This window comes from Python bivittatus, unplaced genomic scaffold (genome assembly GCF_059951505.1).
Source record: "Python bivittatus isolate LINGU-HERP-01145 unplaced genomic scaffold, Pbiv_v1 ctg000180_np1212, whole genome shotgun sequence".
NCBI classification, from domain to species: Eukaryota; Metazoa; Chordata; class Lepidosauria; order Squamata; family Pythonidae; genus Python; species Python bivittatus.
This window is the reverse complement of record NW_028277047.1, coordinates 5,418,260-5,430,008: the sequence shown is the minus strand read 5'-3', so window position 1 is coordinate 5,430,008 and position 11,749 is coordinate 5,418,260. Positions and strand designations below refer to the sequence as shown.

The following is an 11,749-nucleotide window of genomic DNA, read 5'->3' as shown; positions in this document are numbered from 1 at the left end:
TCACGTGGTCGTTAAGCGAATCACGCGGTTCCCCATTGATTTTGCTTGTTAGAAGCTGGCTGGGAAGGTCGCAAATGATGATCACGTGACCCCAGGATGCTGCAACCATCATAAATGCACGATGGTTGCCAAGCGCCTGAATCACAATCATGCGACCGCGGGGATGCTGCAACGGTCGTAAGTGCAAGGAGCGGTCGTAAGTCACTTTTTCCAGCACTGTAACTTTGAACGGATGCGAAATGAATGGTTGTAAGTCGTGGACTACCTGTATAAGGTTCCATGTTAAGCTAAATCCACAGACCATCATCACCTCCCCTTGAGAAATAAAGAATACAGCCATTCTGCTAAAGCCAGCTAAACAGCCTGGAGATTTAGGCCAGTGACTTTAATAAAGATAATAAAAGGTAGTGATGAATATAATAATAGGTCACAACTGAGCCAAAACCAACACCACAGTAAGTACAACAACTAACCCAAATTGAAAGAAACAACTAACACACAAATTTCTGTGTTGTACATTTGATTTGTGTCCCATTTATATATATTCTGTCTGTCTGTCTGTCTATCTCTATCATCTATCAGTCATCAAAAGTACCATCTTTTCTTTTCTCAAAAGCTGCTTCCTTGTCATGGTGTCTCTCCAAGGCTTTATTTCTATTTCTATTTCTATTTCTTTTATTTTTAGTTTATTTCTCCAAACTGATTGCGGACTCGGACGTAGCAGGATAAGGAAAAAGGACCTGTCTCCCGGCTGGATGAGCGCTGCTGACTGTGCTGCTCTGTATTTTCACTTTTGGGTTTAGGATTGTTTTCATTCTGTTTTTTATTGTCCGCTGCCCAAAGTCCCTTTTGCTGAGGTGGGTGGCTTTACACGTGGATTAAATAAATAAAATAAATAAGAGTATTGATGGGCTTGAAGTTTGGTGTTGGATAAAACTCCTGAGAACACCAGGAACAGCCAAGAAAACAGATGAATATTGGAAATCAACCCAGAGTTCTCATCCCAGGCTTGAACAACCAGGCCCAAATGTTCCTACTTCGGACGCATGATGAGAAGACCCAGCTCTGGGGAGAAGGCTCTGATGCTGGGAAAGGTGGAAGGAAAGAGAAGAAGAGGAGGACCGGCAACCAGAACTCTGGGGAATTCTGGGAGTTGAAGTCCACACATCTTCAAGCTGCCAAGGTTGAGAAACACTTGAGAAATGGCCAGGTTCGAATGATCCTACTTTGGACACATGATGTGAAGACCCAGATCTCTGGAGAAGGCTCTGATGCTGGGAAAGGTGGACGGAAAGAGAAGAAGAGAACCAACAGGAAGGGGGATGGACTCAGTTAGGGGCGATGGGGGCACCATTGGAAGACCTGAAGGACCAGGTGGGGGTCAGATCATCATGGAGAAAATCCATCTAGGTGGTCACTAAGAGTCAACAATGACATTGGCACATCTCTGGTCAATCTATCAACCCATGTGCCTCTGGTTCCTTCCTTCAACTTTCTGGGGAATCCTTCTTCCCTCCCCCCAAAAAGACATCATTTTATTTTATTTTTTTTTCTTCTGGGTCCTCTGTGCTGTATGTTCCAAATGTGAGTGGCTTGGAGTCTGGTTAACTTTTAAGATGAGCAATGGTAAAATGTCGTCAGATTTTAAAATGAAATTGAAAAAAAGAAAAGGAGACACCAGAGAACGGTCATTTAGAAAGATTTTTGCAGCCCCACGAAAAGCTGCCACCCAGGCTGCAACCGAGACGTTTCCGGCAAATTTCTGCGCCGGGAAAAAGGGTGGCCTTCGGGGAGAGGTGATGAAGAAGAAAATGGTTAGACAGGTCTCCTCCGGGAGAAACGGTTTCTTTTTCTGCTGGCATCTCAGCCCTCCCCACCCCTCCGTGGGGAATCGTCATCCTCACCGGGTTGTGACAAGCCAGGGAATTAATTGCTGGTTCTACGGCGGGTGGCAAAGATCATTTCCTGCCCGTTTTTGACACAAAAACAGTCATATCCTCTCTCTGCTGAGGCTGAAATGTGGCTCTGGGGAGTTTGGGAAGGAGAAGGTCCATGGTTAAGCCCACCAGCCAGCCCCCAAGCAGGTGCCCACAGTGGTCCCCACCTCTTCTCTTTTCCTTTTCCTCTTCCTCTCCTCTTCTTCTCCTGCCCCTTCTCCCTCATCCACCTCTTCTTCTGCTTTCACTTCTTTGTGTTCTTTTCTTTCTTCTCCCCTTCTCCTTCCCCTTCCCCTTCTCCCCCTCCTCTTCCTCTCCTTCTCCTTCTCCTTCTCCTTCTCCTCATCCTCTCCTTCTCCTTCTCCTCAAGTTCAAGTCATCTTAGTGGGGCCGTCCTTCATTTTATCTATACACACCATCCCAATGAGGTAGGCTAGCCAGAGAGAGAGGGACTGGCCCCAAGTCCCTCACCGAGCCTCCATGGCTGAGGGGAGACTACAACCAGGGTCTCCCTGGCCCACATCTTGCCCCTTGACCAGCACACCGCACTCCCCCTCCTCCTGCTCCCCCTGCAAGGGCCCCACCACCCAAGCAAAGGGGCCACCCAATAGGTGTGGTTGACTAGAGGTAGCCTTGCCTGGGGGAGGTAGGAGGCAACGAGGCTGGCTGGAGACCAGGGGAACTGGGGTCCCCTGTGCCAAGTTGAGGAAGAGCGGGAGACGCATTCTCCTTCCAGAGGTTTCAGCCCAGTGTATTGACCGGGGACAGTCTGGATGACCTCTAAGATCTCTTCTGCCCTGACTGTCCCGTTCTTTGGAGACAAAAGCAAAGCCGAAATGAAACCATTCCCTTTCCATGCGGCACCCTCTGTGCCCCGGGGCACCCATGGTGAAAGGACACCCGCTTGCTTGTCACTTGGCTGAGTAAGAACGTGAGTGGAAGGGAAACCGGGCGGGCGGCGGCCGTGCCAATTCACCCGCTTTTGTGGCGGGGCGGCTTTTCTATTCACCCCACAGGCATCCAAAAGGGGAGGGCGGGGCCAGGCCCGTGGGATGAAAAGCTCGGCTGCCCCGGGCTCTCCCCACTCCACTTCTGACCCTGCCAAGACTGGCGTGCAACATGAGTGGAACCTGGGCCCTGCGGTTCTTCCTTCTGTGCCTGGCACCGGGTAAGGCTGGCATGTTTCATTCTTGGCGAGCTGCTAAAGCAGAGTTTCTCAACCTTGGCAACCTGAAGATGGGTGGACTTGGCGAGCTGCTAAAGCAGAGTTTCTCAACCTTGGCAACCTGAAGATGGGTGGACTTCAGCTGGCTGGGGAATTCTGGGAGCTGAAGTCCACCTATCTTCAAGTTGCCAAGGTTGAGAAACACTGTGCCCACCCCAGGTGGCTTCCTCCAAGGGCACGTGGGTGGCAGTTGCTTCCCCTGGCTTGAGGGAAGTTTGGAGAGACCGGCGGTGGGAAATGGTGGTGCTCCTCCCCTAGCACCCTTGAAAAGCGGGGTTCAGCCAAGTTTCTAGTCCTCATGTGCCGCCCAGAGAGGCTCAAAAGGGCAGGCTGCGAGCAGGGCGATGGGGAAACAAAAATCAGAAGGGGGTTGAGTTTAAATCGGGGGGTGATCTTCTTGTATTGAAGGGTGGTGCTCCTCTTTTGAAATGGGTAGGACGGGGATCACAAATAGCTCCAATGCGTTCTCTCTGGACATGAGTCCAGGGAGTGCGGGAAGGGGCCCTTGAGGGCATCAAGCTCACCCCCCTGCTGAGGGCAGAAATCTCGGTTAAAGGGCCCCGACAGCCTCTGCGGTTGAAAAGAAAGTCTCCATCTTTGGGGGTCGCTGGTTCTGCGGACAGATGGCTTCTCTGTTGGGAAGGGCTTCCTAACGTCCTAGCTGGATAGCGCCTTCCTGTAACTGAAATCTCACCTTCTGGGTCTCGGGCTGGACTGAGAGAATGTCGCTCTCGGCTTTCTTTTGTGTGACATCCTTTCAGGTGCTTCAAGAATATCCTCAGTTGTCTTACTTTACTCTGTCCTGGTTTAGCTTCTAGACCTCATTTTGTCCTTCCTCCATGTCTTTTCTTTTCTTTACTCTTTTCTTTTTTCTTTCTCTTTCTCTTTCTCTTTCCCTTCCTCCCTCCCTCCCTCCCCAGTTTGCTTGCCTGCCTGCCTGCCTTCCTCCCCAGTTTCCTTCCTTCCTTCCTCCCCCCTCCCCCCTCCCTTCCCAGTTTGTTTGTTTGTTTGCTTGCCTGCCTGTCTCCCTCTCCAGTTTTCTCTTTCTTTCTTTCTTTCTTTCTTTCTTTCTTTATTTCTTTCTTTCTTTCTTTCTTTCTTTCTTTCTTTCTTTCTTTCTTTCTTTCTTTCTTTCTTTCTTTCTCCCTCCCTCCCTCCCTCCCTCCCTCCCTTCTCTTCTCTTCTCTTCTCTTCTCTTCTCTTCTCTTCTCTTCTCTTCTCTTCTCTTCTCTTCTCTTCTCTTCTCTTCTCTTCTCTTCTCTTCTCTTCTCTTCTCTTCTCTCTCCCTTTCCCTTTCCCTTTCCCTTTCCCTTTCCCTTTCCCTTTCCACAGTACACTACTAGGTCTGATCAGTGCAGATAATTAGGAAAAAAGGCACACGTACAGTACTGAAGCAGCATAAAAAGTTGCCTCGTGTGCCATTTATGATCAACAGTTAACTCCAGCTTTAACCTTCAGGAGTACCACTGTTGAGCAGGCTCTCTCCCTGTTCTGAACTTTCTTGCTTTCTCTCTCTCCTAAGTGAAGAACTGTGCATTGGTCTTTATTCCATTTCACTTGTACCATCACACTCTGGGGGGCTGTTATCTCACTTAAAATAAAAATCCCCACAATTAGAAAAGTAGTGTGTAAGGGGAAATTGTTTCCCTTGACACCTAGCTTTCTGGGTGCGAGCAGTAATTTGTTGGCTGGAATATTGTTGGGGACGTGCTCTAAATTAGTTGGTGCAGGGGGTTAGGCTTGGGTGCCGGGCAAGAACGCAACTGCAGATCTCTCTTTCTCCTGCCTCTCAGCTCTTTCGCCTGCCGTGAAGATCAATGCCAAAGGCCGAGAGGTCATCTATCTGGCCAAGGGGGAGTCGGTGAAGCTGGGGTGTCCGTTTGAGCTGGAGCCCCAAGATGACGGCCCCAATGACTTGGACATCGAGTGGACGCAGATGAATGCCGATCCCACGAATTTGGACAACGTGGTGAGTTTGTTGAGGTCATCCGGACGCAGCGCGCTATTCCGATTTCCAACCTTCCCACATCTTAAAGACAGAACCTCCTTAAAGATGACTACACCAATGCCGTTCAATGGTATTATTTTTATAAAGCAGGAGTATTCACCAAGAGTCCAGGGAACCATTATAACATAATTAATATTTATTCATTGATCTTACTGGTAACTTGTAAACTGCAGCCTCAGCTAATCCGCCCACTTTTCCCCAATGATCGTTCACCCTTCCCTTTATGGGTCTCTTCTAGATGGGGGGACTTCCTTTCCCAGAATTCTCAGCAATTATGATGCCAGCTGGGGGATTCTGGGACTTAGGTTTACACATCTAGATGGACACCTGGTTTAGGAAACTTTGAGCTATGTGGCAGGGGACAGATTGGTGCCTTAGGATAATGGGACTTGTAGTCAAACCCATCTAGAAAGCATCTGCTGGGCTAAGGTTACTCTCTTAGTAGCCTGGCTTTTTAAAAAAAAATTGAAAAAATATTTAGGAAATAAAAAGGGAAATAATTATGTCAAAATTAGCAAAATTATTATTATTATTATTTTTTGGAACAGAGCTTCTACCATTCATAAAAAACTCTGACGTAAGTCATTATGGACAAATATTCATCTTACTTTTTACTCCTTGCAGAAATGGTTCCATCAAAACTTCACCCAACCCCATTTTTGACAAGCTTCCAGATGTTTTATTTTTAAAAGTTTGCATGGAATAAGACCTCACCCTTTTCTAAACCCAGTTTTTTATGGGGTGGGGCGGGGTGCCAGAGCGCTTCCCTCTTTCCCCCAATCAATGCAATTTTGTATGCACTTCCATTAATCGATATACAATTTTGCAAGGCTTTATCCCAATAAACCGCCTTTCCAAATACTAACATAGGCAATGTTGGGTCCTGTCTTCCCTAAGCAAACCTTTGTTTCTGCCCTTTCGGACTGAAGAACTGCGTCACCGCATTCGGAGTCTTGCAAAAATGAAAGCATAACGTGTGTTTAAGCATTAAAAATTAAATTTGAATGTAAACAATATTAATTCAATTAATTAAATCAAATTAAAGGATGGCGTGTCTTGCAGATGAGATGGGGCGACTGAATTTGGTCGGTCCGTAAAAAAGAACGCAAGCGGATCGCCTTTCTCCCTAAGCCAATCAGAAACTTCTCTCTTTTGATTCAGCAGTGTTGTTCTCTGCTTCTTCCCCACCAGATCCTTAGCTATCACGGCCAGCAAGTGATCCACCCCGGACACCCATATTTGCACCCAAGGGGGCGCTCTGGCAGCCAAGATGCAAGCCGGTTTAGTAACCCAGGATTTCAGCAGAGCGAAGGTGGCCACCGTTTCGGTTCTCCCAACAACTGCTGTTCTGGCCTGCAACAGCGGGTGAACTTCGCTGTCTCCGATCCAAGCCAGCACGATGCATCCATCAATCTCCAAAATGTTCAGGTTTCCGACTCGGCTACTTACGAGTGCAAAGTGAAGAAGACCACCGTAGCCTCCCGTAAAGTGACTGTCATGGTGCTCGGTGAGTGCAAGCGATCCCTGGAAAGGAGACTGCTCAGGCGCCAAGTGGGTGTGCGACCAACTGGGCCTTAAAACAGCTGAAATGTGAAACACTAAACGTGCAAGAGAAGGCCAGTAGGCCAGCTTTCTGCAAAGCCACATCTTGCATCGTACCCTGACTTTTCTCCCAGTTTGTCTCCTGGGCTTAGATGTAATGGGATGTGGGAAAGAGCTTGGGAGACGGGGCCAAGAGACGCTGCCAAGGGAACAGTCAGATAAGAGGCGGCATAGCCCACAGCTGCATAATGGGTAGAGAAAGAGACTCAGAAGGGAGTCTCCCTAGGCTGTAAAAGAGACGGGGGGAGAATTGTAGTTTCAGGCTTGCAAGATTCTGTTAATGTAGCCTTACCATAAAGTAGAATTCGCTTATCTGGTTGTATTTCCTGTCTGGTCTACCTAGTAAGGCTGACATTAGATTTACTAATTGACATTATTTTTTGTCCTTCTCCTAGAGAGACCCTCAACTCCCCAGTGCTCGATCTCTGGCAAGGTTTTCCTTGGCCGTCAAGTTACCCTCCGTTGTGTCTCTCAGTCCGGCACCCCTCCGCTCATGTATCGCTGGACCAAAATAGCAGATTACCCCCTGGAAAGTGAGCTACCCCCTAGTACCATGGCAGGTAAGAAAAACAGAGGGAGTGCCCCCATATTGGCATGGTGGGGTGCGTGAAGTCTTGTTGGAAAGGGAGGGAGAGAGAAGGGCCAGCCACCAGAAAACCATCATGAACAATGGTGAGAAACCGATGTTTTAAATCCTTCTCGCGTGACTCCAAAATCCCTTTTACAGCACCCATGGAGTGCCTTGGGGATGTGCTGGACTACAACTCTCATCTGCCCCAGCCTGGAAATGGGGTTGTGGTTTAACACATCTGAAGGGTGCCAAGCTGGAGAGCACTGTGCTGAGGAAAGCAAATTTCATAATTTTATTGTATTTTCGATTTTGTTTGATTTTATTTCACACCACCCAGAGTCAGCTGGGTGGTCCCTAAACTGGGTAAATAAAATTGAAAAGAAAGAGACAAAATGTAAAGAAAACTTCTGGGACGGATGGATGGATGAATAGATTGTCAATGGATGGACGGATTGATGGATGGATAATCAATAGATAGATGATATCTATATACCCCCACAAATATACTCTTACACTTTTCTTGGCATTTCTCTCCTCTGAAGGTTCCAATCCGGGGGATCTGCTCATTCACAAACTATCACATAACCATTTTGGGGTTTACCAGTGCACTGTGTCCAACAAAGTTGGATCAGCTCGGTGTACTCTGGAGCTCTCACCCGGTAAGTGAAAAGCATTTTCTATTTCCCAAGCCCCATGGTCGAACGATGGGCTCAGAAATATAACCCCCTTTCTTCCTTTGTCCCTTCCAAAGCAGACATTCCTAACTGCTTTCTTAGGAATCTGCGTTTGAAAGGTAAGGTTCTAGTCCTTAGGATTGCAAAGTTAGGCATAAAACAACAGAGCCCTCCAGATGTTTTGGACTAGAGCTCCCAACATTACCAGTGGTGAAGGATTAGGGGGACAGCTTGGTGTAGTGGTTAAAGGTACCAGGCTAGAAACTGGAAGACTGTGAATGCAGGTCTTGCCTTCAGCAGTGAAGCCAGCTGGGGGACTTTGGGCCAGTCTCTCTTTCTCAGCCCTAGGAAGCAGGCAAGATAAAACACTTCCACAATTGTTGCCAAGAACACTGCAGGGACCTGTCCAGGCAGTTGCCAGGAGTCGAGACTGACTCAAAGGCCCAACATTTATTTATTTCTTGGAACATTTAGAGCTGGGTTTCCCAACCTTGGCAATTGCCAGGGGTGTGCACCTGAAATCCCAGAATGCCACCGCCCGCATGGCCACGGACGAGACTTCTGGGAGTTGAAGTCCACACACCTAGAAGTTGCCAAGGTTGGAAACACTGATTTAGAGGACGGGCAGGTTGCCTGACCATTTAAAATGCACGAGCAAAGGTGGCAACGCTTGTCTGGCTCCATAAGTTCGTTCCTGAGTGGTTCAAATCCCCACATGGCAAGGGAAGGAAGGAAGGAAGGGAGGGAGGGAGGGAGGGGGGGAGGGGAGGGGAGGCAGAGAGACAAGGAAGGAAGGAAGGAGGGAAAGGTAGGAGAGAGAGAGAAAGACAGACAGACAGACAGAGACAAACAGAGGAAGGAAGGGAGGGAGGGAGGGATTAATGGTTGGCATCAGTGAAGTGCTGAATGGCCATAGTCTACATTTCTTCTATCCTGATTTCGCAGCTGGGGTGGCATCTTCAGAAGAGTGAAGTCTTCAGAGAAAGAAGACATGAGAAAAGCAACATCAGATTTTCTAGAAAGATACTCAAAATCACAGCTAAATTAGGAAATGTAGCCAGGATGTTTCTCTGTGGGGCCCTTGGGCTACCGCTACCAGCCACCAGTCCTCAGGACCCTGGGCACAAGCCAGCCCCTTCCAGCCAGCGGCACCTTGCTGCGGGGTCCTCATGCTGCTCCCTCTCCTCCTCCTCCAGATTCCCAGCTCGTGACCATCATCGTGGGGGCCGTGCTCGGCTCGCTGCTCTTCCTGGTCCTTCTCATCTGCCTCATTGTCGGACTCGTCCGCTGTTGCAAGAAGAAGCAGAGCAAGAAGGAGTCCAGCCAGATCAGGTGATGGGAGGGGCCGGGGAGGAGTGGGCGGGAGGGTTTTGGGGGATGCAGCAAGGACCATCCTGAGCCGGGTCCATCCGTCCTGGGTTTGCCAGAGGACCAAGTCGGACCCTGCGTTCCTTCTCAGAGCCTTGGGAGACCAAGTAAAGTCATCACAGGCCCATTAGCCCATCCAGAGCATTTATACGCTTTGTAGCCTCTCCTTTGCGCACCATTTATTTATTTATTTATTTATTTATTTATTTATTTATTTATTTCTGTGCCCCCCCACCCCAATATATATCATATATATGATTCTGGACAGCTAATGAAACCAAGTAAAAACAGAGTAAAAACACAAGCAGTCCTTAAAGACATAAATGGCCCATAAGCTACTGAAGCACACCCATCCTGGAGACATGGGACTCTGTCTCCCAGCATCCCTAGCCATGATGGCTGGGGCTGATGGGATTTGCAGTCCGAAAGTATCGGGCCAGCCACAGCTTTTCACCCCTGCTGATAGGATGAAGGTGATGCGTGGGCAATTTTTAGGCAGTGGTGTGCTGTACAGGTCTTTAAATTAGTATTTCCTTGGTTAAAGGTCTCGGTGGAAGGGGAAGCTGTGAATTATTTGGCCCTTTTTCATTTCTATTTGGAGCTTCCCTCCCTCCTTCCTTCCTCCCTCCCTCCCTCCCTCCCTCCCTCCCTCCCTCCCTCCCTCCCTCCCTCTTTCCTTTCCTTTCCTTTCCTTTCCTTTCCTTTCCTCTTCCTCTTCCTCTTCCTCTTCCTCTTCCTCTTCCTCTTCCTCTTCCTCTTCCCCTTCCCTTCCCCTTCCCCTTCCCTTCCCCTTCCTTCCTTCCTTCCTTCCTTCCTTCCTTCCCACTTTTTCTAACACTTTCTCCTGCTTCCTGCCTAAAATGAGGATGCTTTAAATTAGATTCTTGCGCTGAGCAGAGGTCAGACTTGATGGCCTCAAGGATCCCTTCCCATCCAGTGTTCTAAGGGTGCACCAAAGAGCCTTTCCAAAAGATCTTTTTAGGCTGCCCTTTGAGCAAAGTTGCCCTCAGCTGGGCTCCCGTTGGAAACCAGCGACATCCTCGTGCCAGAAAGAAAATAAAACAAGATTTTTCCTTCCCCTTGCAGAGTGGACACTGCTCCCCCACGGCCCAGAGGGGAGAGCCGGAACAGCAGCTTACGCTCCGTGTTGGGGTACATCCCCCATAATATCAGCTTCATGCAGCGCCGGAAATACGAGTCCCCCAAAGAGCAGGAAGCCATCGAGATGGTCCCTCCAAATCAAGACCCCGAGGCAACCTTGGGTCCCTGCAGCCCGGCCCCTGGGAGCGGTCATCCTTCGGTGGTGACCACCAAGGCCCGCGTTCACTACGACCCCAAAGGGCCTTCCTACAGCCACGCAAAGTCTGCCGTCTCGGGGTCTTCAAACCCCCAGGGCCACGAGAGTCCAAACTCAGGACGAAATGAGTCGGCACCCCGGGACCGGGAGGTGGCCCAGGGAAAACGGGGCCATCCCGGCCAGTACGGGGGCGTCCCTGTCATGATGCCAGCTCAAACCCGAGAAGGACTCGCCATCTAGGTTCCGGCTCTCGATGTTTTCCTGAGCGTCGGCAGACCGTGGGGGGAGGGCGTTCTAAAATGCCCGGAAAGAGGATCTAATCTTGCACCAGATTTTTGTTAAAAAACAAAAAAATGCAATAATTCACCGTTCGCCCGCCTGGTGCCCTCGAGGCACACTCAGACTCATCATCAGGAGCTGATGGGGGTTGTATCCGAATGCCAAGTTGCAGAAAGCGGGCGCAGTTCTTGCCTCTTATTTCCCCAGGCATGCAGGAAAACGTGTATTTTTGCTCTTCTCCAACAGTCCTTTTAGTCACAGAACTGAACCAGCCCACCATTTATTTTTATTTTTTTTTTGCTCTCCAGAATTTGAGAAAACTTAGAAGATTTTTTTTTTTTTTTTTTAAGTGGGACACTTTCAGCTCCAGCTTTGGTTTATTTATTTAATTATACCCGGCATGGTCAAGTGTGGGTTTGTCAGGCCAACGGTAACCTGTGTTTTTGTCTTGTGTAACATAAAATAAATGTTTTGTTTGTCAGAAGGAAAGGGCTTAGAAATCCTCTTAATAAACAAGATCCCGTTACCGAAATGGCTCAGGTCCTCTTTTTCCAAATGGTCAATAAAACATGCACCGACCGTTAAAAAGAGCAGCACGGTGTCTTTTTCCTCCTGGCTGTACTGTAAAGGCGACGGAGAAGACATGTACTTTTGGATTTGCAAGATTCTGTTAATGGAACCTTACAATAAAGTAGAATTCGTTTATCTGGTTGTCTTCCTGTCTGGACTACAGGTAGTCCTCAACTTATGACCATTCAATTAGCGACTTTTCAAAGTTATGATGGCGC

The 11,749-nt window shown here is 48.6% G+C and overlaps 1 protein-coding gene across 1 annotated transcript; it reads left to right on the top strand.

Annotated features, from left to right (window-relative positions):
* Positions 1–3,884: 3,884 nt before the first annotated feature.
* Positions 3,885–10,922, top strand: VSIG8 (V-set and immunoglobulin domain containing 8). The gene is made up of 7 exons (XM_088137552.1): positions 3,885–3,923; positions 4,901–5,131; positions 6,362–6,677; positions 7,168–7,332; positions 7,886–8,002; positions 9,214–9,349; positions 10,472–10,922. Exons 1-7 carry the CDS (start codon positions 3,885–3,887, stop codon positions 10,920–10,922), a joined length of 1,455 nt encoding a protein of 484 aa, XP_087993678.1.
* The last annotated feature ends 827 nt before the right edge of the window (positions 10,923–11,749 follow it).